This window comes from Enhydra lutris, unplaced genomic scaffold (genome assembly GCF_002288905.1).
Source record: "Enhydra lutris kenyoni isolate GAN:26980312 unplaced genomic scaffold, ASM228890v2 scaffoldscaffold45, whole genome shotgun sequence".
NCBI lineage: Eukaryota > Metazoa > Chordata > Mammalia > Carnivora > Mustelidae > Enhydra > Enhydra lutris.
The window spans coordinates 11698839-11725233 of NW_019154129.1; the positions used below are offsets into that span (position 1 = coordinate 11698839).

Genomic DNA, 26395 nt, shown 5'->3' on the forward strand with positions numbered 1-26395 from the left:
AATGGAATAGATAATGTGTATATAGTTCCTGGCCCTCTCAGGTCCTCAATCCATGGTGGCTGCTTTCAGAGTCAAAATGAAAACAATAATTTGTTCTCCCCACAAAAACAGAATATACTGAGCAAAGGAAAACACCAGTCTTTTTCCTCAAATCTTCACAATATTGTAATTGACATAAAAGTCCAAAGTATTTCACATGGTTTGATTTCTATTACCATGGTGAAATATGCACAAAATAAAATTTACCATTTTTACCATTTTACAGTGTACAGTTCAGGGGCATTAAACGCATTCACAATGTTGTGCAGCCATCACCACCATCCATTTCCAGAACTTTTCATCACGTAAAACATGACATCTTGTTACACTCCAGGTGTTTTAATCCACAACAGAGCTCAGGCACAATTATCAATTTGGACTTTGTTCAACCACAGATAAAAAAGGGAGAAAATGGGAGCATGCCCATGAACTCTGTGATGTGTGGTGCTCGCAGCATGACAGGGCTTGGGGTCCTCACACTGCTGCTCTCTGTCCTGCTGGCCTGGGCCAGCTGCCACCCTGTCCCCGGGAGGAAGAACTTCAACAAGCTGCTGCTGATCTCCTTCGATGGCTTCCGCTGGAACTATGACCAGGATGTGGACACCCCCAACATGGACCGTCTGGCCCGGGAGGGAGTGAAGGCCAAGTACCTCACGCCACCCTTTGTGACAATGACCTCCCCATCCCACTTCACCACCATCTCTGGTAAGTTTCAATCTGTAGCCAGTCCACCAATGCTGGTGGAAGCCCCAGTATCTGTCATTCCCTGAAACAGAGCCCAATCTCAGTCAGCCCTTGGGAGACTGAGGCAATTCATGCAACTGGAAGAAGCACTAGCTTAGAATATTATGGTTTCCTCTCAATAAATGTAAAAAAAAAAAAAAAAAAAAAAAAAGAATATTATGGTTTCTAAAACCCTGCTGGCTACAGGGCACCAGCCTGCAGAGAGAATCAGGACCATAGCTGCAGCCTCTCCAGCCCCAATTCCCTGCTCCCCACCCTCCATCCACGGTGGCTAATGTTCCTTCCCAAAACTAAATCATTAAAAGAACTTTATAAAAATAATAAAAAATTAACTTTAGAGAACTAGATTAGATTAGATGACTTCCTGGCTTATTATTGAGGAGTTGGAGCAACACCAGTGTTCTATGGGCCTTTTCTGGGGATTTTTTTGTTTGTTTGTTTTTGGGTTTGGTTTTTTTTAAGATTTTATTTATTTATTTATTTATTTGACAGACAGAGATCACAAGTAGGCAGAGAGGCAGGCAGAGACAGAGAGAGGGAGAAGCAGGCTCCCCGCTGAGCAGAGAGCCCGTCGTGGGGCTCCATCCCAGGACCCTGGGATCATGACCTGAGCTGAAGGCAGAGGCTTCAACCCACTGAACCACCCACGCATCCCTTTGTTTTTGTTTTTAAAGATTGTATTTCTTTATTTGAGAGAGAGAGGGAAAGCATGCGTGGGGTGGAGGGGCAGAGAGAAAGGGAGAAGCAGACTCCCTGTTCAGCAGGGAGCCTGACATGGGACTTGATCTTAGGACCCCAGGATCATGACCTGAGCTAAAGGTAGACACAACCAACTGAGCCACCCAGGTGCCCCATCAATGTGATCTTTGAAGAGAATTCAAAATTATCTTTCTGTGGCCCAGAAAGTCCCATGACCTGGCCCCTGACCCACTCTCCTTTGGCCGCTCTCATCTCTCTTCCCTTCACTCGGTTCTCTCCAGATCACAAAGGTAATTTGCTTATATCTCCACCCAACCCCCAACTGCCTCAGGGCCTCTGCCCTCACCAGTCTCCACAGATCACCTGGAGCATGTAGTCCAAATGGGGGAGATAGACGTTAGACAAGAAGATACACTAACAGATCTCATTGCAACCAGGAGAGGCATTGAGAAGGAAGAGGAGAGTTTCTTCAGAAGACAACAAGGGAAACTGACTTGAAATTGGAGGCAGAAAAATGCTGAGAAGGAACAGTTGAACTGAGAACTGAAAGAGACCTCAGGAGACAAAGAGAAAGGAAAAGTATTCAAGGCAGCAGGAAGGGTATGTTCAAGGTCTCTGTGAGAGGAAGGATTGTGGTCATTCCAGAATCCCAGTTGCCAAAATGCAATGGATTTCACTAAAGTAAGAATAAGAATAGTTTCTGTTCCTCCAACATGGGCCTGAAGCTGGGCATGTGCTAGGTGCTTTGGCTTCTGTATCTCCAGTACAAAAGTACTGCAAAGCAAGTGTTGTCCCCATTCCAGAGATGAGAAAACTAAAGCTCAGGCTGAAAAACTCATCAGTCACTTGGCCAAGAAGTGGGCAAGAGGGAAGCCAGGTCTGGAACGAGTGTGTCCCTAGCCACCCAGAACTAAGTTCTGCCCAGCTATGAGCCTGGGATCCACATGGATACTACCTCTCATGGGGTAGGGAATGGTGCCTGGCAGCGTGAGCCTCACCCCTACCCAGAGAACCACTCCCTTGGGGTCCACGGCATCTCCAGGAGCCTCTGAAATGAGACAAAACTGCTGGTATGTTTTTCAGAAGAGGGTTTTATCACTTCCATCAGACTCTCAAAGGGGCCCTTGAATCAGAAACTTAAAAAATAAAGCTGAACAACCACTCAGAGGGATATTTGCTGAGAGAGATTTTCCTATATGTAAACTCTTTGAGAGGCAAGTCATTTGGGAACTATTAGTGCCAGGAAACAGGAACTAAATAGCCCTTTTCTGAAGAAAGTGAGTGCTACTTCCCAGTGGCATTAACTTCATCATACTTAAAAGATCTCCCATGGGCAGATTCTGGGTCCCTGAACACTGAGAATATGATGGGCACAAAATATTATAAGGCATGCCCACCTTTTATTTATTCCCAAAAGGTTTTCAATGAGAAGATATAAACAGTAGGAGCAAATTTTAAAAATTATAAAATCACTATAGCTCCTCTCCTACACTCATTGCCAGTGGGGAATGGAAATGGGTCCAGTTGCAATGCAGGGTAATTTGGCAACAACTAATACAATCAGGAACATACAAATTTTCTTATTTGGCAATTTCACTTGTAGGACTTTATCCTACAGATATATATCTGCTGGGTAGAAAACGATGTACAGTGTACATACGAAGTTATTCATTGCATTGGCATTCATAACCACAGCAAAAATAGAAACAAGCTAACTAGCCACCCATAAGCGAATGGCTAAATAAAATACCAGACATCCATGGAATGGCAAAATCTGTTACCTTTAAAAGGGAAAATGAGGTAGTTCTTTGTGCCCTGATAGGAAGCTATCTCCAAAATGGATTACGTGACAAAAGCAGGAGGCAAAGAATGTGTGTGTTTATATGTGTTCATATAATATAAATGTATACATATGTGCATACAAACCTCTGGATAAATAAACAAGAAACTGGATATACTGGTTCCTCCAGGAAGGGCAGGGGGTGGGAAACTTTGAACTGTAACCCCTGTGTACTTTTTAGATCTTGGACCATGTGAAATGTATTACCTACAAATAACAAAATGCCATACACCAAACAACCTTTTTAATTCGCCCACTGTGGAAAGAACATGTTCTTTTGAACCCTCAATTTATAAGCAGACTTGCCATTTATTGAGCAGGTGAACATTCACTCTGCTTCAACTTTAGAAAAGGTTTTTCAACGCCAGCACTATTGACATTTGGGACCAGATTTTTCTCTCGTGGGGTAGGGGGAGTATCATGTGCACTGTGGAATGCCAAGCTCATCCCTGGCCTTGTAAACCCACTAGATAGATGCCAGGAGCACCCCCTCTTCCCAATGTGACAAACAAAAATGTCTCCAGACATCGCCCAATGTCTGCTCAGGGAGCAAACTGGCCTCCAGCTGAAAACCCCTGCCTTGAATGGTGGAACCTAACACCTGGGTTATGAAAATGCCGAGCAGGTACCATCATCATCAAATCCTTCAATTCTTATAATCGTGATTTGAAGTCAGGACAGTTACACTCTTTACAGGTGAGATATCTGGGTTCAAAGACATACAAATCTTTTCTGGGACAGAGGTAAGATTCTTACCAACCTCTGGATGGTTACAGACACTGATTTCTTAATCCCTGCCCTCCAGCATGACTATGACCCACCAGTGTCTTTGATTCTAATTATGTAATCATTCCAAACCCCTCTGAATATTGCCCATCCTCATAGCTTCTAGGAAAACAAGTATATATCTTGAGTATGTTGTTAATGAAACAAGAGGCCACCCCAGGCCCAATAAAATCCCCAGCATTTGTCTTCATGAGCTGGGCTCAAACAGATCTTTGTATGACTCCAGTGTGGGAAAGAATCATCCATAATAGAAAAAATAATGGATAAAATTCATGCTGCCAGCACCCAAAGACCTCATCAGATTCCGTGGTATAGGCCCGACACAAAATATGATAAAGGGGGCTCTCTCAGCTCAACAACTAATTAATCGGTATTCTTGCGAACACCTCCAGGCAGTTTAACAGGAAAGAGAGGTGATGAGGAGGAACCTGTCACACAGCTTCACGTCTCAGCTGCAATACGACACACAGCTCCAGCACAGATTCAGGTCCGAGAAGCCATGTGGCCACTCCTCTGAGCTTCCTAGACAGAGATCAAGGGGCAAGGGCCAGGTGGTCTCAGGCAAGGATCAAGGCCAAGAAAAGCCACGTCCCAGGCACAGGGACCCATGAGCAAGCCTCCCTAAGACAACTGACTTAGCTGCCCAGGGTCAGGACTGTGGACCTCCTACAGCGTCTGCTGCCTTCATCTGGCAGCCAGACCTCCTCATGGCTGGGTGCTGTCAGGTGTGTGGATATCTCAGCCCCCCACCCCACAGCCAAGGTCACATGGCTCTCATCAGTTTTCCCTGATGCTGGTAAAGAAAGTCTTCCTGGAGAGTTTTTTTAAAGGGTTTCCAACATATTCATTCCTTCATTCAACAATTATTATTTGAGCATCCCCTTTGGGACCCCTTTGGGACTGTAAGCTGGTACAGTGGCCAACTACACTTAAGTGTTTCCAAGGTCTTGCCACTTAACAGGGCTTGGCCCATGACACAGGCTCATGTCCCCTATGTTCCCAGATCCAACAGATCCCACGGATCTTTTGGGGGGGGGTGTTTCCTTTTCTCTGTCGCTCTGCCAGGGAGAAAGATGAAGAGCCCTTTCTTATGGATCCTTCTGCCTTTTTGTTTCCTTTCTCTGACAGTTCAGGGAATCTGACAGGCAAATGTGTTCTCACTCAGCTGTGTCCCCCCAAAAACTTTTTCTGCACCCCAGCTCCTCTATGGGACAGAGCTTAGGAGAAATACCCACAGTCCATGCTTTCTTCCATGGCATTCTCTCCTTTAAGCAGAGAGGACAAAAGTCCTCAGCAAAAAACTGAGGGAGGGAGGATTTCTTAAATGTCCTACCTTATCAACTCTCCATGTGGGACAATCTGCATCCTTACAAAGAATGTGCATTTTTCCTCCAATTATCAGCCCTCGCAGCACCACCTGCAAGAGGTGGAAGTGGGGCACCTATCTAGGATCAAAGCTCCCAAGTGCAAAGCAAGCCCTGGCTCTGGGGGAAACATTTTCCCTCCAGCTCCCCAACACTGGGCACTGGGCAGGCCTGCATGTTAATCAACTTCGCTCCCTCCCACAAGAAATGAGTCATTATAAGATAAGATGTTTTTTTCTTCCCATCTGGCTTCATCACCCCCACCCCCAACACACACACACACACACACACACACACACACACACACAGGGGCTTGGCCATAGCTCCTGGAAGTTTTTTGAAATAGAATGACGTATTAGTTTTCCATGGTTGCAGAACCAATTACCACAAATGTAAAGGCTTAGAACAACACCCATGTATTATCCCTCAGTTTCCTCAGCCTGATGGGGCTTTTGATGAGGGTGTGCAGTCCAGCAGTCCAGTACTCAGTCCCAACAAATCACACCTTCACCTGTGGAGTGGTTCATAGGGCATGGGCTCCCTGTGGATTCAGTAACCACACGTGCAAACAGCCACCTCCCAGCACGTCCCCCCCACTCTCCCTGAACTGTCCCAATTCCCTTCAGATCTCACCAAAATGAAAAGCCATTCTCTGAGGGTTAGCAGCTCGTTCTGCTAGTTTAAATCACCAGATTCCTTCTCCCTCTCCAGAAGCCTGTACTTACTGCTCCATCACTGGTAATGACAGTGAACATTTCTGCAATCTCAGTTTTTATTGCAAAGTGATTGAGGACCAGTGAGAATAACTTATGCTGCTGAAACTAAGGAAATCCCACCAAGCAAGTGGTGGGTGGATAGGAAGTCTTATGGTGGCAGCATATATTTTTCTCCCCCAAGGAACCTACTGACAGTAAGAAACTATCACCACCATGATTCAGACAAAGGCTATGGAAAATGTAAGCTGTGATATTATAATTTGACAATCTTAAATCTAGTCAAATAGATATAGATCAGAGGTGAAAAGGGGACTCTGGTAATTGGAGGGTGGTTGAGAGTAATAAAAGTGAGGTCCTCTCTGCTCAACATTTTCTCCTTTCTTGAAAGGGTACTCAGTGATAGGATCATTTTCCCTACCGGGCAGAAATTAAGTCTCTCCTAATTCCAGAACCCCACTAGGGCAACCCCAAAACCAGAGCCATCATTGTGTAACTCTATAGACTATGTACAGCACAATTCTAGGGAAGTTATTTTCATGAATGCTATGTGGGTAGTATCCCCTAGAGGTGCACAAGGCACAATTTACACAAATGATAAGTTGCTTACATTCTATCCCAAAATCAATTTGTAAGAGGTAAAAATTCCTTATAGATGTTAAAACCCATCATGAATCCGTGACTCTCCTTCCACCTGAGACAGGAGCAAAGGAAGCATGGCCAAATGTACTTAGATGATCTTTAAGACCAGGGTTGGGTTCTCCAAGTCTCACCACTGACCTTTTGGGCCAAATCATTCTTTGTCTTATGGGGGCTGTCCTATGCTTTATAGAGTGTTTAGCAGCATTCTTGGCCTCTGCTCACTAGATGCCAGCAGCATCCCTTCCTCAGTTGTGACAACCAAGTGTCTCCAGACATAGCCACATGTTCCTTGGGGGGCAAAATCACCCCCCTAGTTGAGAAACCTTGGACTAGATGTATAATATACAAATCACATGTTGTAATCAGAGAGCCAAAGGTCACCCACGTGACTCTAACCAGTAAAAAACACAGAGTTTGAAAGAGGTAAAAGAGATAGGTAAAGGAAATTAAATTCCTGCCGCTGGTAACAATACAAGCCCAGTAGATGTTGTTGGAAACCTAGTTAGAAGATGCTATAAACCTTAATCAGCTCCCATCCTGCTTCCCCAGAAATAACTCTCCACTGAAAAATTCCTATAAGTCCCAAAACAGTTCCCCCCAAAACACAGATGAACAAAGTAAAGAAACTCACAGATGGAGACAGAAAAGATGTGCTTCCAACATCAGTCATTTCCACAAGAAGGGAAAAATGGAAATAATTGAAAAAAAAAGGAAGGCTGGAAAACTAGGATTATTTCCTAACTTGTCATGATGCTAATTTCCAACACGTAGAATGTAGATGTAGATGTTTCAGGACTATGGATTACAAAGGAGAAAGTGTCAGCCCAAACACCACAGCAACTGAGAAAAAAATCGTGACTGCTCCAAATCCCAAGGCCTTAAGTAAGAGAAGTTGGAAGCACTTGAAACTGACAGCATGGGTATATTAGTTTCCCATTGCTGCTGTAACGAAAGTACAATAATCTGGGTGGCTTAAAACAACAGAAAGTCTAGAGGCTAGAAGGCCAAAATCAAGGTATCAGTGGGCCATGCTCCCTCCACAGGTTCTAGGGGAGAATCTTTCCTTGCCTCTTCGGCCTCTGGTAGCTGCCAGCCTTCCGATTTGTGGTTGCACCATTCCAGTATCTGCCTCCATGGTCACACTGCTTCCTCCTTTTCTCTCTGTGTCCTCTCCTCTTCTGCCTCTTATAAAGGGGTTTAGAGCCAACATGGATAATCTCTTCATGTAACGATTTTCAGGATGATCTCTTCATGTCAAGATCCTTAACTACATCCATGAAGACCTAGTTTCCAAATAAAGCAACATTCACAGGTTCTGGGAATAAGAATATGGACATATAATTTGGTGGTGGGGGGGTATCATTCAGCCCACTATAGTGGTAAGAGGAGAAAATGAAGTGAGGAAAAAAATGCAGGGGACAGATTCCATTTCCGTGAAGGTGGTCAGTAAGGCAGGACAAGGGTAGAACTGTGTGTTAAAAGAGTTCCCAGGTGGAACTTAAGCGCTGCCCGCGGATTCCAGCTACTCAAAGAGATAAAGTTTCTGGGTTTTTTTTTTTTTAAGAGTTTATTTATTTATTTGAGAGAGAGACAGTGAGAGAGAGCATGAGCAAGGAGAAGGTCAGAGAGAGAAGCAGACTCCCCGCGGAGCCGGGAGCCCGATGCGGGACTCAATCCCGGGACTCCAGGATCATGACCTGAGCCGAAGGCAGTCGTCCAACCAACTGAGCCACCCAGGCATCCCAAAGTTTCTGTTTTTGACAGCAGATTAAAGGAAGAGGTGGAGAGTATGAAAGCCCACTCTCTGTTGGCCTAGTTCCTACAGAATCATGCCTCTGCCTTAGGGCCATTCTCAAGTCTTGTTCAAGGATAAAATGATTTATGGGTAGCCATAATTAAAAAGCAATGTCAAAAAGAAGCAACAACAGCATTTTTTATTTGCACTTACACATGAGCAAGAGCAGTTTAGTAAAATGGGCATATGCTAGGGTTTAATATTCTCTGTCCAAACAAGGGCTGCCATCATGAGTGCTAGTGTTGGAGACAAGCCAATTCTACAGCAGGAATTGATAAGGTTTTAAATTTTGATTGGCTTACCTGTCCTCATTTCAAGTACTTTTGTTATCAATGGCTGGCACTCTGGGTGTGTAAACTTGAGTAAGTGTGGTTTTGAGCATCAGTGGGGGCTGTTTCCCATTAGTGTCTTGGCTGTGGTTCTCAATGGGCTTGTCAGCTCAAGAATGAAACACTGGGTTGATTTAAGGTGGTTGGTTGACTTGATTTGGCAACTGTTCTTCCTCACTGATTTCATACTAGCTGGTTAACAAGCTACTTTCTTCTTTGGTTTTGGGAATGTGAAATTAATGAATCACAAATCAGAAGGAAAATGAAGATATGCTTATAGTTTATACGGTAGATTAATTTAAAGGAATTAGTGAATAACACATAGCAGTTCCTCAAATTATTGTTAAATAAATAGATGCATTAGAGTATATCTACACCCAAGTGGACAACCTGTAAATATACACTGTTACATCTGAAAATTAGGAACAGAGCAAATGTTTGGAAGAGAGGGGGAGGAATGCCCTTCTTAAGTTATTAAGTTATGGCATGGTTTCTTTTAATCCTGCTAAAATATCTTTTTTCCCAAAAATGACTTCAGACTAAATCAGGTTCTATCTTCTACTTTCTCAGATCATACCTGAACTGGGGCAGAGGTAAGAGGAAGTTTGTTCAATTAAATTCAACAAACATTTGTTGAATGTCTAATAAGCGGAAATCCCTTGCTTTGTGCCAGGGAGATACCAGAATAAATGAGCCATAACCTTACTCTTAGGAAGCTTGTAAACTAATGGAAAAAACATATTTGTAGGCAATCATCCGAAATTCAAGAGGAAATGAGATGGATGCTAAGTGGAAAGTATAAGCAGGATGGAATGGCATGAGTACCATGTGTGCCCAATTCCAATGACACCCCCTGACAACCCACATCAATGCTGCACAGGCACCCATTTCTCATATGATCTGAATGCCCATGAAGGTTTGCATCTGGACAGGTCTAATCTAGGTCTACAGTCTAAGTCAGGTCAGTCCTGACCTTAGGATAAGGGAATAAAAGGAGTGGTTTTCATCTATCACAAGCCAAGGAATAGCCCAGAACAGTGACAAAAACTGAAAACTTTGCAAGTTCTAGAGCAGGGCTTCTGGGCCAAGAATCCAGAACTGAGATGATGAGAAAAAGCAAGTCATTCACCATCTCAGCCATTTTTTTCATCATCATAATTAAAAAATAGGAAAGACCTTCAGCAGTCTTACTGGGTAGATGCCAAACCCTATTTTTAGGTCAAACTTTGGAACTATCTCTCAAGCCATCTAACAATGGCCAAACTGGTCATTTGTCTACAACAACATAACTGAACAATATTATTCACTTATTTCCAAGTGCACATCACCGGAGAAGTTTAGGTCATTAACAAAAAGCACTAAGCAATCTCAGGCTACATAATCCTTTCAGCGGCATAAATGACAATGGATACAACTGGGGCAGGGAATTATAAAACAACCTCTATCTACTTCTACCTAAGCAGTTTTAATAGTTAAAAATCATGGCAGATACAGGTGACATTTGAACAATATGGGGGTTAGTGGTGGTAACACAGTCGAATCCATGTATAACTTTGACTCCCCAAAACTTAACTACTGATAGCCTACCATTGACCAGAAGGCTTATCGATAACATGGACGATTAACACATATTTTATGTATTATATTCTATATTCTTACAATAAAGTAAGCTAGACGAAAGAAAATGTTATTAAGAAAATCATAAGTAGGGGCGCCTGGGTGGCTTAGTGGGTTAAAGCCTCTGCTGTCGGCTCAGGTCATGATCCCAGGGTCCTGGGATCGAGCCCCGCATCGGGCTCTCTGCTCAGTGGGGAGCCTGCTTCCTCCTCTCTCTCTGCCTGCTTCTCTGTCAAATAAATAAATAAAATCTTAAAAAAAAAAAAGAAAGAAAATCATAAGAGAAAAAACACTAACAGTACTGTAGTGTATTTATCAAAAACAATCTGTTATATAAGTGCACCCACACAATTCAAGCCCATGTTGTTCAAGGTTGGACTACATTGGCACTTGCCTTCTATGAGGCTCCAGTGTCACCTCCTCTGTGAAGCCTTCCCTGATCCCCTTCTTTTCTGTGTTCTCACTGCACTTTATTCAGCATTGGAGCACTCATCACCAGCTATGTCAGGGAATAACAGCCATAAAACACAGAAATCCTTTCACACTAGCTCAAGGGAAAGGACTGCCCTGTAAGGCTCTACCAGGCAAAGGCAAGTAAGGGAACCAAACGAGAGACAATGGCAAATGGAGTTAGAGTTACGGAGTTAGAGAAACCAGACCTTATGTTTCTGGCTCTCAGAAGCCCAGTGTCCTTCCAGTCAGCCCCAGGAACTCTCCTTTCTCTGTTTCACTCACTCACCACCAGCTTTCTCTTTCTGCTCATGACCCATCATGGTAGGCTTCTCAGAGCCCACCACCAGATGACTAGTCACTTCAGCTCTTGGTTTAAGTCTTGAGAGAGAGAACTGGGTTTCTCACCAACCAACTGAATGTGGGGAGGAGATGCCACATGGTACAAATATGGTGCCTAGACCTGCCTCTCAGCAAGGCCTACAAGTAGGGGAATCCTAAGAGAAGGTGCCTGCTAGCATTGCAGGTACTCCAGAACATGCTCTCTCTTTTTTTAACTCTCTCTCCCCTCTCCCCTAGGCTGTAAATGCCCTGGGACATCAAGGATAATACTTGGCTCAAACGTTTGAGAAAGAGGATTTGGATCCAACACTAGACTTGACGGTTTCCTAAATTCACCCTGCAAGTATTTGGGAAATAAATAAATGTCAGTCTCTGAGAATCAAGAAAAGGGAGTCAAATCTAGCTGGGTTGGTTCCCACACCTGAAAGGCTCAGTTGGGTGAATTTACCCACACTTTGCCATAAATGGCATGGTGTGTGAGTAGGCATTGTACCCTGATTAAAGCATAATTAGCAAGCAGCAGGAATCACGTTCTCTAGGAGAGCTTATCCTACTTCTTTTTTTTTTAATTTTATTTATTTATTTGACAGACAGAGATCATAAGTAGGCAGAGAGGCAGGCAGAGAGAGAGGAAGGGAAGCAGGCTCCCTGCTGAGCAGAGAGCCCGATGTGGGACTCGATCCCAGGACCCTGGGATCATGACCTGAGCTGAAGGCAGAGGCTTAACCCACTGAGCCACCCAGGCGCCCCTCCTACTTCTTTTTTAACTTCCACATCGCAGGCATTGAAATGACATGGATGACAGACTCTCCCAGAATGGATAAAGCCGGAAAGGACCTTGGAAATCATTAACTCTCTCATTTTACAGGGAGAAAACTAAGTCCCAGGGAGAGAGCAAGTGCTTACAAGTAGAGCCAAAACCAAACCTGGATGTCCCACTTCTGAGAGCAGTCCCCCTTCTGTAGCACTGTACTGTAGTAAGGACTATGTCATCTGACCCAAGTGAAACCAGTTCCTTTGCAGCTACTGGAACCCCAGGCATGGTCAACAGTGTTGCCTTCACGCAGTTTTCCAGCCTGGTAACTGATTGTCTTCAGAGTTGAAAATGCAGTTTTAGTAAAACTGATTGCCACTCCCTGCAGCTGTTCATTTCTTAGCTTTTCCCCTCTTCTGTCTTATTCTACCCACATTCTAGAACTGGTCCTTAACCAGGATAAATAGCTAGAGCAACAGGAAGATGGAACCAAAGGGGCAGTGGAAATTTCTGCTGGGTCATTAGTGGTCCCCAGCTGCTGGCTGGATTTAGAACATGCCTTTAAGTGTCAGGGTGAAAATAACCCAAACACTATGGAGACAGTTTCCTTTGTGCAATTACTGGGACTAACCATGCCACAGAATAGAAGGGTCATGCTCCCTGAACTCATTTTAGGTTAGGTATTTGAAACCTGGGTAACATCTCTTTGAGTGGAAAATGGATTCTGTGATTGGTTTCCAAGCTAGTCTACTTGACTGATATTATAACTGACATCTGGATCCCAGAACCTGGAAGCCAGAATCATTAAGGTCCAGGAGGGGGGAGTTTCTGTGTCCATGGCATCCTCTGCTTCCTCCAATCCCCCCTCCAAATCCTCCTAGTGGCTTTGCTTCCCCAAGATACTGGAGTACTCCAGGTTTTGACAGCTGCCTCTCCCCACTTTGGTCCCTCAGGCACACTACTGTCAACCCAGATTTTGGAGTAATGGGCAATCTGCTATAACTAACCCACATGTATGTGTGAATGACTAACAGTTCCTAAAACGATAGTTCTGACATGTCAGTGGGGTATGTCAGGGGCACTAGAACCACCTGGAGAGCTTATGAAATGTAGGCTCCCAGACCTCAGTCAAGAGGTGTGAATTCAGCAAGGGCTAGAGTGGAGACCAGGGAATTTGTGAGGGTTTGTTTGGTTGCTTTTTGTTTTGTTTTGTTTTTGAGAGAGAGAGGGAGAGGGAGACCGAGTGCAGGCACGAACAGAGGGGAAGGGCAGAGGGAGAAGCAGACTCCCTGCTGAGCAAGGAGCCCCACTCGACTTAGGGCTCAATCCTAGGACTCTGAGATCATGACCTGAGCTGAAGGCAGACACCTAACCAACTGAGCCACTCAGGTTCCCCAGGAATTTGTGTTTTTTAACAAGCAGTTCAGTTGATTCTAATGTTGATATAAAATACCATGGATAAACACTAGAAAAGGGGAAGTGCCAGGTGTTTGTAAATTCCAGGGTGATTTCTTCTTTACTAGGCAGGAAGAGTCACAAAGAACAGAATCCAGGATTTGCAGGCAAAAAAAAAAACAAAACAAAACCAAGGCAAAAGCAAGCTACGCCTAGGTGAATTGTCTCTGTGCTTCCATTTTACCTACTATGATATGGCATGGATCAGCCATAAGAAAGCTCCCGCACTATAACAAGGAAATATGCTACAACATGGATGAACCTGGAAAACTTAAAGCTAAGTAAAAGAAACCAGACACAAAAGGTCACATATTGTGAGATTCATTTCTATGAAACATCCAGAACAGGTAAAACTATAGAGACAGAAAGAAGATTAGAGGCTAGTAGGACACGGGGGAGTGACTGCTTGGGTACAGTCTCCTTTTGGGGTGATGAACGTGCCCTGGAACTAGAAAGAGGTGATCACTGCACAACATTGTGACCATACTAAATGCTACTCAATTGTATACTTTAAAATGTTAATGGAGGGGCGCCTGGCTGGCTCAGTGGGTTAAAGCCTCTGCCTTCGGCTCAGGTCATGATCCCGGGGTCTTGGGATCGAGCCCTGTGTCCGGCTCTCTGCTCCGCAGGGAGCCTGCTTCCTCTTCTCTCTCTCTGCCTGCCTCTCGGCCTACTTGTGATCTCTGTCAAATAAAACAAATAAAACAAATCTTTAAAAAATAAATAAATAAATAAATAAAAATGTTAATGGTGAATTTTATGCTAGGTGAATTTCACCTATTTAAAAAAAAAAAAAAAAAAAGCATGGGCTATAACCAAGCCTCCTGGGTTCAAAGGCCAGTTCTGCTACATGATCTTGAGCAAACTCTGTGCCTGTTTCCTTAAAGGGGGAAATCTCTAAAAGAGGGGCTATAATAGTAGACACCTCACAGAGTTTGGGGAGCATTAGATGAGTTAATCCCCCTATAAATTTAGGAAATGTATTGGTTTATGACATGACAGTAAATATGTGCCATGCTTTCATCACACAAACCCTACCTGCTATTATTCAGGCAACAAAGGCCAGGCAGGTTAGGGGCTTATTTAAGTTCACACAGCATGTTCAAAAGCCAAGCTGCGGTTGGCACCCAGCTCTCTTGGGCTCTAAGTCCATGCTCTTCCCCTGCTGACCATCCAATTTGATCCCTGACCAGGAATCTTGACCCCAAAGCCCCAATCCCTGATAGCAGCACAACTTCTTTTCAGTGCCCCTATCATGATCTACCTACAAGACAGAAACACTAAAGCAACAACTGTCTTTGCTTCTTCCCACCTGAAAGCCTTGGCCATCCTAGGGGGACTTTACCCACCATCAGCCTGGCAATGAGTCTGAGCTAGTGGAGAGCTTTCCCTTCTTGGTTCCCGTGACCATCAAGTTCTAGTCACAGAATGTCCTGCATTGATTTAACTTGGAAATAGGAAAAATCGTCACTATCTTATTATAATCAGCAGGGTCACCCAGAGGATTCTGTCCCAGCAGGTAAGGAAGTGTAATCAGCTGTCCCCTTGGATCTTTTGGTTCACTCTTTAGAGTGTCCCCCAACACACACTCCTCTTTTCCCTGGTACAGTTTAAGACCACAGGTTTTTTTCTATATTGGTTCAATTCTTATGCTTTCAAGAATAATCTAGCTTAGGGTGCCTGGGTGGCTCAGTGGGTTAAGCCGCTGCCTTCGGCCCGGGTCATGATCTCAGGGTCCTGGGATCGAGCCCCGCATCGGGCTCTCTGCTCAGCTGGGAGCCTGCTTCCCCCTCTCTCTCTGCCTGCTGCTCTGCCTACCTGTGATCTCTCTCTCTCTCTCTCTCTGTCAAATAAATAAATAAATAAATCTTTAAAAAAAAAAAAAAGAAGAATCTAGCTTAATCACATTCTCCAAAATCTGCTTTCCCTAAGTAGAGAGAAGTAAGTCTATAGCCATTTATGTCTAGAAATCCTTCCTGATTCCGTTGTTTTCCTCAAACAGTATGGGAGTCCTAGGGAAAACCCTGGGATGTTTGCCAAGAATTAGGTCCACTGGATATTTAATATTGAATCAGATCATCACAAGCAGAAGATAAGGAAAATCATCCCACAGGAAATATCCAAATTCTAGGCTCTTACCTTCTAGACACAGAACAACCCAAGTAACCTGACCTCCCCTTGCCCTGCCTTCCCTCCCATATCAGGTTCCACAGCCAATCCCAGCTTCCTCCAGGACTGTGAGGTCTGTTCCAGGAACAGATCCAATCTGGCAGTTGTGAGATACAATTAGCCCTTCCTTTATGCCTACCAACATTTGCACCTCCAGAGAATCAAGTCAGAAGCCCCAGGGTAGCCACCCCGAGCAAAAATCCCCCAGAAGAAGTAGGCCGAACAGAAGGGTATTGAGAGAGGTCTTAAGATCACTTTGATAGCCCTGGCAGTATCCATTCACAGAACTTCTCAGTACCTTCCCTCTTTCATTCCCAAGGTCGCTGGATGGAAGATCACGGAGTCATTCACAACATGATGTTTAATACAGAGACAAAATGGAAGTACTCCTTCAAAACTACACTGAACAAGACTGAGTGGTGGGACAATGGTGTTCTTCCCCTCTGGATCACAGCCCAGAGACAGGTACTATCAGAAACCCTGGGTTGGCTTCCAGGGATATTGCCTCTCATTCCTAAGCATGTGGGATGAGGGTTAGAAGCTGTGACCTTGAGAAAGTGACTTAACTTCTCTAAACATGTTTCCCTAAATGTGTAATGGGAATAATGATGATGCGCTTATGTAATAGATTTGATGTAAGTATTAAATGAAATATGCATTTAACCATTATCGATGGATGAGTCTCCATGAGGGCAGAGTCTGGCTGAATCGTGATTGTAGCTCCAAGGTTCACCATAGGGTCTGAACTCAGCAGCCCTTTCGTAAATATCTGTTTATACACTTGCCTCAGACGTAAGCATAAAAGCCCTTAAGAATGAAGCTGACCATTTAATGAAGCTTTAGACCATGAAAAGCTCTGAGAACATTCACTTGAAAGGATCCCAGTGGCCATTTACTATTGCTTCAAAAAGGCAGAAATCAGAGCTGCATGTTTAAGTCCCAGCCCCAAAACTGCTGTCAGCTTTGCATTTTCTTAAACAGCTTCCACAGTCATCGCTTCAGGGTAGAATCTTCTCTCCCCAAGACACCAGCCTTTGCTCCAAAGATCCCCTTGCACTGGAGCTTCATCTCTGTGCTCCAGCATACGGAGTGTGTCCTGCTGCAAGGTGGTGTGCTGTTGTCGCTCAGAAGGCAGGCTGTGGACTTGGACTCCTGGAGAAGGATCTGGCCAGCTCTACCTTTCTCCAGCTGCCTGTCCTTGGGCAAAACCCTCCTCCCTGTGCTTGATTTGCCCCACCCATAAAATGCCCATTACGAAGGTTAACTGAGATAATGCATGTAACATGCTGAAAACCAAATGTTCAAAAACTATTAGTCATTAAAGGAGGCTGAATCATTTTAGCACTTCAGCTGGTCACTACAGCTCTAAGCCAGAACTATCCAATGGAACTTTCTTTGATGATAGACATGTTCAACTGTGCACTGTCGAACATGGAAGCCACTAGCCACACGTGGTTACAGAGCCCTTGAAATGGGACTAGTGAGACTGAGGAACCAAATTTTTAATTGCATTTAATTTTTATTAATTTCAATTTAAATCTAAATAGCACATGTGGTTACTGACTACCGTACTGGACAGCATAGCTCTAAATGAATCAAAGGGGGTTGTCAGTGACTCTATCTCAGCTTCATTTTTCCCTTAACTGTTGTGCTCTAGATTCCTTCCTCTTCTGTCACATTTTTTCACTTTAAGGCAGAAACCATGCAAATAAATTCTGCCCCCTCAAGAAAATAACACTAATAACACCTTCTATGTGCCTAGTACTGATTTAAGTGCTTTACATTTATTAATTTATAACAGTTCTTAAGTAGGTGTTAGGATCATGCCCACTTAACAGGTGAGCAAACTTTTTTGTAACTTCTAAAGTAACAAAACTAGCAAGAGGCAAAGCTAAGATTTTAACTCACTCAGGATTCAGCAACTCTTAACTCTTAACTATAACATAGTATTACTTCCTTGGCTGAAACATTCAGCCATGGGTTTTTTTTTTTAATTTTTTTTAAGATTTTATTTATTTATTTGACAGACAGAGATTACAAGTAGGCAGAGAGGCAGGCAGAGAGAGAGAGAGGAGGAAGCAGGCTCCCTGCTGAGCAGAGAGCCCAATGTGACGCTGAGATCATGACCTGAGCCGAAGTCAGAGGCTTTAACCCACTGAGCCACCCAGGCGCCCCCAGCCATGGGTTTTATAGTGAATCACCTATTTGTCCTTCTCCTAGGGAGGTCTGGGCGGTCTTCATTAATTTAGTGTTCAAAACCCAGAGCCTTTCTAGTCTCCTGCTACACTATTTGTTCATTGGCACGAGGTTTCTGGTAGCATTCTTTCCTGTAGTTTTTCTTATTCATGGTTCTTGTCTCATTGCCATTTATTTTCAGGACTCTGTTTCCTTCTGCTCAACTCATAATCAGAGTGTTCTTTCTCTGTGCTGAATTCATAAGTGGTTGTGCAAAACAGGATCTGGTGCGGGGCCAGATGATTGACAACACGCCATGGGTTTGGCAAGTGAAAATCAAGCTGGTATATCTCATTCTACCACTGACATCTCCTGCCATGGGACAGGGCCACTGGCCAGCTCCCCGAGGAGTTGGCAGGAAAGCTGCTGCAATCAGAGCAAACCTGTGGCCCTAGGTCAGCCCCGCAGTAACAGCATACCAAATGGCCCTAAATGTCATTCAGGGGTCCAGTTACCAGGCAGAACTATAATGGAGTGGCCTAACCTCTAACCATCACTGGGAAAATCCATCCTTCTCCAGCTGGGCTTTGTGGAGATTGATGCATTCACCTTTAATAGGACTAAAATGTTTTCCTTCCATGACATTAATGCTGCCAGAGTCTAACAAGATACATAAGAATTGACATGCGTTGTGGATGATGCCTAAAAGATGGGATTCCTGGCCACCTTTGAGTCCATTATTCACAGTCCAAGAACATATCCACACTCCAGCAGGACTTCAGTAATGGTCAGGGTATGAACGGAGAGGGTCCATTCAAAGCAAGCTCAGATTTTAAATGAGTATGCCTGATAACGGAATATAATTAATGGCTGAAGTGGTTCACCAAGTTCAGAAGTCCTAATCCTCAGAGAAAGGCAGGTAGCCATGACATTAAGACCCAGAAAAACCATAAAAACCTAGGAGCATGTATCACCTTCCTGTGGAGGAGCTATAGAGCGTATTAAGGAGTGAAATGGCAGAGGATAATCTGAGTGAGATCCCCATGGCTTCCAAAAGTCTGTATCAGGACCAGGGTAGGCTATAACCAGGAGGGGATTTAGAGAGAAGGTGGGGAGGGCAGCTATGATTTTCACTGTAAGCCGAGTCTCATAGACAATAGCTTCCAAACTTGGAAGAGCTGTGAGCAGGATGGTGCCAGCTGCTTCTGCCTAGAGCATTAATAACAAGATAATTCATTCCAATATTGGCCCAGACCATGTCTTTATTATGCATCATAAAGGTTCTAAGAATAATGATCTGACCTGTGAAAGAGTGTGGGAGGGGGGGAACATAGAATCTTGGCCATCTGGTTCCTTCTGTTCAGTGACTCCTCTAGAGCCCAGAAAAGCAATGAAAACAACTCAGATCAACCTTGACTTCTGAATTTCACATACATAGAGTCCATGTCTTTCCACCCAATCACTTCCTAGAAGGAGGAACTCCTTTCCCTAAACCATACATACTTCCCACCAAAGCACAACCATGACGAAATGTTCGGAGGCCTTCCTAAAACACGTGTACCTTGTGACTATTCACTCTGTCCTAAAAGAAGAGACAAGACAAAACGCAAAACTAAACTGAAACTTCTGTTCTAATGATTAGTTCTGAGGAGTTTGGTGGACTCTGTACAAAACCAAAGGATTTTGCCTATAGGAAGTACCAACTCTTGTTTTAAAAAAGCAACTTAAGAGTAATAGCCACATTGATGCAACACTACACTAAGGGAGAATAATGAACCTAATAAAACCAGCGATTTTCCAATTGCTATTGCTACTGGAAACACTGATTATGCTAATTAAAGGGTAGAATAGTAAATACCCACTCTTTTGCATCCAATTAAATGCTCAGATTATTTCTCAGAAGTATTTGTTGAAAATAGCACTTTTGATTATCCCGGGTCCCAAATAGAGTCGTGTGTGTGTGTGTGTGTGTGTGTGTGTGTGTGTGTGTACACACGCAAACATACATTTCTTTCTGGAGCTCCTTTCATGAAACAGTTTAACTCTTAAAATCCCTAGTGGGCAAAGTGAAAAAAAAAAAAATCACAGTTTCCTAAGACTACAGCTTGAGATATCTTTAAAGAAGGTGTGTGTTGAGGGCACCTGGGAGCCTCAGTAGGTTAAGCGACTCCCTTCGGCTCAGGTCATGATCCTGGAGTCCCGGGATGGAGTCCCACATCGGGCTTCCTGCTCAGCAGAGAGTCTGCTTCTCCCTCTGACCCTCCCCTTTCTTATGCTCTCTCTCACTCTCTCTCTCATTCTCTCTATCTCTCAAATAAATAAATCAAATCTTTAAAAAAAAAAAGAAAGAAAAAGAAAGTGTGTGTTGAGAACACAGCACAAGAAAACAATTTCAAGTTAGGAACTTCTGAGATTTAACATGCAAACATCAAGAAGTCAACTGGATATGCAGAGCTGCCTAAGTCCCTCATAATGCCAATGTCAGTTTATTCTAGATAATAAAGTAGCCAGTCAAACTATGTTCTACAAAATGTTGAAAGTTTTATCCTTCCAGTCAATTCCATACTTCAGAGCAAAGTCAATTTATATTAAGTTAAACAAAGTACCACCGTTAAAAACTGAGAATTATGAGTAATGCCAATCAGAAATGCAATAAATAAATATTAGAGGATTTGCAAGTTAAAGCAACCATAGAAATTCTATTATCAAAAATGAAAATGTGTTGCCTGAAGAGATTACAAATAAGATGCTGGAACCCAGAAAAGAAAGAGCTTCTGTAACTCTTTACATAAGTTAATCAGGAGTGAGAATAGGATGGGTTTTGCACCCACAAAAGGAGATGTGACTCATGCATTCATTCAAAATCCACTTAACCAGCAATTACCACCTACTCTGAGCCAAGCCCATTCCACGTCCCAGAAAAAGAGTCGTCAATAAAATCAACATGGCCCCTGATCTCATGGAACTCACATTCTAAGGGAGGGAAATAGACAGTAAACAAGAAACACATTAAGATAATTTCAGATTGGGTAAAGTACTTTAAAGAAAATAAAATTAAATCACATGAAAGAAAATGAACGCTGGAGGCCAGAGGGTCCAATGTTTCACCTATGGCAATGGATAGCAGAGCTTCTGGAGCCTTGAAAAGTATTTAGCATTAAAACTTCTATCTTGGGGCACCTAGGTGGCTCAGTCCTTAAGCATCTACCTTTGGCTCAGGTCATGATCCCAGGGTCCTGGGATCAAGCCCCTCATCAGGCTCCCTGCTCAGTGGGAACCCTGCTTCTCCTTCCCCCACTTCCCCTGCTTATGTTTTCTCTCCCACCGTGTTTTTCTCTGTCAAATAAATAAATAAAATCTTTAAAAAAAAACATCTTCTATCTTGAGGTGCAGCGGCTCCATCAGTTGAGCATCTGCCTTTAGCTCCATTATGATCCCAGGGTCCTGGGATTGAGGTCCACATCAGACTCCCTGCTCAACAGGAAGTTGGTTTCCCCCTCTTCCTCTGCCCACTGCTTCCTTGTGCTCACACTCTCTCTCTAATAAATAAATAAAAATCTTTTTAAAAATTTTCTATCTTATTTCAAGCTTCCTAAAAACAGAGCCTGAGGCAGGGATTTGGTGAATATAAGGCACTAAGGGAGAGTTCTCAGGAGATGGGAGTGAGGGAAACTGACAGGGCAGGATTTGAAAGAAGAGAAGGGAGCTATGGTTGCAGTTAGAGAGCAGCTTCAGCCTAATCCCACAGAGCTCTGGAGCATGAATTGCACCCCCATGCTATCCCATCCTGAGGCAAGGAAGCTGGTCTTTGGTCCTCCTATCAGTCAATCACTGGCCATAGGCAGCTAGGAGTGAAGAAGCAGTATGGAACACCTTACCAGGTGAAGCAAGATTTGGCCACTTAGCCGAAGGTAATTTTCCAGAACATGGAACAGCTGAAGTGAATGTGAGTGCACTGGCCCAACAAGGGGATCTAGGGTAGAAAACCAAAAGCATCCCTCACAACTTCCAAATTGCTTTCCTGCTTCTCTCTCTCAAACAGGACATTCTAAGTTTTGTCATTACTCATGGATATAGTTTTCTGCTCATTTGTCAACCAAATAGCCACAACCCAGGTGCCATTATCCCAAAAATCTTCCTGGTCATTTATGCTCCATACCAAATCAATATAGTGACACCACCATCACCCTTGGTTCTACTAAAATCAATGAACTTTCGTGTTTTTCAGAACATCCAAATATTGGGTGGTAGAGGAAGTGTCACAGTACAGCCTTCAAGCTAATAGCTTTACTGAGACAAAGGAAAGTACTTGCTCCCCAAATAAGTAGGACATTCATTCATTAAACCAAAATCCACTGAGCCCCTACTATGTGCCATGTCCTGGTCAATGAGCTGCTTTACAACAACAGGACTTTGTGAGATGTGCCCATCTCATTGTTAATTCATTGGTGAGCAAACATAAAATTCTTTTTTTTCCTAACAATTTTACCAAACTTTGTCAAACTTTGTTAACCCCTTTCTGCTTGGGGGATCACTTAAGAATATTTTCATTACTTTGACATCATGTGTGTTGTTAAAACAACCTGATTTCTGGTCCAAAGCTTTCCTCTAACCCTTATTCCTCCTCCTCAGAAGTCCCAAGATCAAATCTCTTTGGCTCTGACTGGGACATGGGCCCAAGGCTGAACCAACTGCTGTGGCCAGTGGAAGTAGTGTTCTCCGATTGGCCAGGCCACAACCAAATCCCACCTCTGGAGCCTGATGTGGAAACAACACATCCCAAATCAGTCATGAAGCAAGGGCAGAGTCTCTAGGGGAAGTCAGGGTTCTCTGAACCATTGGAGGGGGAGTGGGTGCTGGGCTGGCAAACATATTAAGTGTTCACTACACACATCGAGGAAGGCTTTGTGGTGGTTTGCTATACCTGGAGGCAAACAAAAGAGTGCCTACCACGGGCCAAAACACAATCTCTACCACTTTATCTTAAAGTTAGCTGACTTAATCCTCACAAAAATAACATCAACTTTTTGGCATTTTACGTGTGGAAACACGAAGTATAAGAGATTAAAGAATTCACTCACCATCACCAAAACAGAATGTACCATTTTTCCTCCATTCCAAGGAACTTCTTTTCACTTTGCCACGTCTGAAGCTGGAGCGCATCTTACCATCAGTGGAGTGTCATGGTTTAACGGGCAGCACTTTTTTTCTAGTAGCACATAAAATAATAGCATGTCTTGCGATGGTGTTATAGATTTGATGAGATCCTGGTAAAGCCAGGAATGAAGTCCAACGCCTTCTGATTCCAAGTCTTGCATGTTCTCTATGTCTCTGGACTAGGGCAGGGACATCAACAAGCCAGGCTTTGCTTGTTATGAAAAAGATATGAGAAACCGTCCTGATAGAATTTTCTTCTTATCCTTGCAGGGGAGGAAGACGGCATCATTCCACTATCCTGGAGGAGGTGCGAAGTACAAAGGAGAGGCTGTCCAGCGGTCCCTGGTAGAGTCTTACACTCACCCAGACAGCAATGAGACAGAGTGGAGGGAGAACATTGACATTGTCATGAACTGGTTCACTAAGGAAGATTTTGACTTTGTCACTCTGTACTATGGAGAGCCAGATAACATGGGACACAAATTCGGGCCTGAGACAGAGAACAGAAGGGTGATTATTCAGCAAATCGACAGAACAATCGGGTACCTGGTGGAAGCCATTGAGAGGCACAACTTGACCAAGAACCTCAATGTCATCATCACATCAGACCACGGCATGACCACAGTGAAAAAGAAGCCCAATGTCACTGAGATCCTCTTGACTAACTACATCAAGTTCAGGGACTTAGTCAAGTTTGATATTGTGGATTATGGTGGCTTTGGGATGCTCCTGCCCAAACCAGGGCAAGAGGAAGCCGTTTACCAAGCGCTGAAGAATGCACACCCTCATCTCAACGTGTACAAGAAGGAGGAATTCCCAGAACGCTTCCATTTTGCTAAACACCAGCGGGTCCTGCCAATCGTGATGTATGCTGACCCTGGTTATAACATCAATGGGGTGAGTTGATTCTAAAATGAATAAAGTCATCTTGGGTCTTGGAGACAGCCTCTAGAGAGAAACAGGTCTGAAAAAAATGAAAATATAAGTTGTAATCCACTGTTTCCTAAGTGTTCCCCATCCCCAAGCCCACATCCCACCCAACCAACCCTGTTCCATGTTACCACTATGTAATAATAATGACAAACATCCCTTCCTGACCAAGGCCTTGTTCAGCACTGTACTAAAATTTTAACATTAATTATTTCATTTTTGTTTTCCCAGCCCCTAAAGATACTCTTATCTCCCCCATTTTAATGAAGAATAAACCAAAGCTAGAGAAAAGTGATTTGGGATTAAAAGTAGATCCACCAAAAAACCCACCTGCTGGTTCCCCTTTGCACATATCAAAACTAATAATGAAAATAATAAGCAACCCTGTTCACAAAATTATATACAAATGCTCATAGCAGAATCATTCAAAATGACCAAGAAGTGAAAACAACCCAATTGCCCATCAGTTGATAAGTAGATAAATGAAATATGGTATATCCATACAATGGAATATTATGTTGCCATTAAAAGGAACAAAGTACTGATAGATGTTATAACTTGAACGAATTGTGAGAATACTATGATGATGGAAAGAAATTAGATACAAAGGACTACATACTGTCTGATTCTATTTAAATGAAATGTTTAGAATAGGCAAATATATAGAGAGAGATCACAAATTGGTGATTATCTAGAATAGGGGGTTGATGACAGGAGAAAATGGGGAGTGACTGTTGAAGGGTACAGGGTTTCTTTTTGGGGTGATGAGTGTTCCAAAATTGGTTGTGGTGACAGTTCCACACCTCTGAGAAAAATTGAAAAATCTTCAAATTGTACATATGGTATACAAATCATATCTTAAGAAAGCGGTCATGAAAAATAAGCAAATCTAAAGAAGAAAATACCAAAATCAAGGCTAGTTGTGAGACATAAGTGAGGTGGTCTGGTTTTTGTAAACTACCAACTAATGATTCATGGCAGAACAAAGTTTAGGTGCTATTTAAACATCACATGACAGAAGACCATCCCAGGTATAGCTTGGAGAATGCTTGTCCTAGGCTACGGACAGGAGTTAAACATTATAATCATGTCTGCAATCTGTATACTCCCATATTGCTACAAATTCAGAATATAACAGGTACGAGAAAACTCATAAGGTTATTGTTTAATATTGGTGGAAATAGTCACAGTAAAATGCAACAATTTATTGATATTTTGCAATCTCTCACACAGCCCAGAACACTGACGATATGTGCCCAAAGCTAAGGTCTTGCCAAGAAGAGATTCTACAGTCACTGGCCTCTTTGTAAGCCTGGTTCATGATATAACAAGCTGAGAGTGAGGTGAAGGGATTTAATGCAATAGTCACATTCCCAACAGAACCAGCCAGGTTTGAGGGAATAGGGAACCTTCTGAACTGGCCATTAGGCAGAAAATTCTTTGAATCTCAGTGCCTCTCACTGAATACACTTCTCAGATCCCCATCCACCTGCCTGCTTTGGTGTGCACAGTGAAGTAGGTGTTACTCTTCTCTCTCTAGGATTGAGGAGGTGGCAAAACACATGAGGCCATCACCAGAGATACTGTGTTTGAGCTTATTATTATTATTGTCAGTATTATCTTCTTGCTGTGTCTAATGGGTATGCTTTCTTTATTCTCTTTCTTAAAGATCTTTCATTCCTTCCTCTTTTCTTTGGCCCTGCAGAGCAGTGTCCTTCCTTGTCATTTAATTTTTCAAAGATCTCATGGATCTGACATGCATGACATAAGGATAGTTTTCTTTCAGGGGACTAGAATCTAAAATGGCTTTTTTGTTATTATTTTTCAGCAACTTATAATATATTTCAACAAGGGAGATCATGGCTTTGATAATGCCCACATGGACATGAAGACCATATTCAGAGCTTTTGGGCCAGATTTCAAGAAGAATCACGTAGCTGAGCCTTTTGACAGCATCCACATCTACCCACTCATGTGTAAGCTTCTGGGGGTTACCCCTGAACCCCACAATGGCTCCCTGGCCATCACCCAGGAAATGCTTGTGGACTCACAGGACCAGCAGTCAGGTGAGATACAGAAACAACCAACAGAAAATTGATGGCGTGCTCTGTCCTGAGAAAAGAATCAAAAGGTTGGGGTGGGGGTGGAGGTTAGTGGCAGAATCAAGCAGAATAATCCTGTTTCCCTGATAGCTTCGGTGCCCCCAGGGCAAGACAGCTGCAGCTCTAAACAGATAGGGGAGGAAGTGGGGAATCCCTCCACGTGTTGGTAGCATTTCACATAGTGCCTTTGGGGCAAAAGGAACCCTCTGCGTAGAAAATGTCAAGCAGGGCGCCTGGGTGGCTCAGTGGGTTAAGCCGCTGCCTTCGGCTCGGGTCATGATCTCAGGGTCCTG

The 26395-nt window shown here is 43.4% G+C and overlaps 1 protein-coding gene across 1 annotated transcript in view; it reads left to right on the top strand.

Moving 5' to 3' along the window:
* Positions 1-494: 494 nt before the first annotated feature.
* The window catches only part of LOC111156273 (ectonucleotide pyrophosphatase/phosphodiesterase family member 7-like), a 27335-nt gene continuing 1434 nt past the window's right edge, over positions 495-26395 (top strand). Inside the window, exons 1-4 of the mRNA XM_022517041.1 lie at positions 495-744; positions 16058-16203; positions 23341-23967; positions 25829-26066. Coding sequence (XP_022372749.1) covers positions 495-744; positions 16058-16203; positions 23341-23967; positions 25829-26066 — 1261 coding nt within the window. The remainder of the gene's footprint in view (positions 745-16057; positions 16204-23340; positions 23968-25828; positions 26067-26395) is intronic.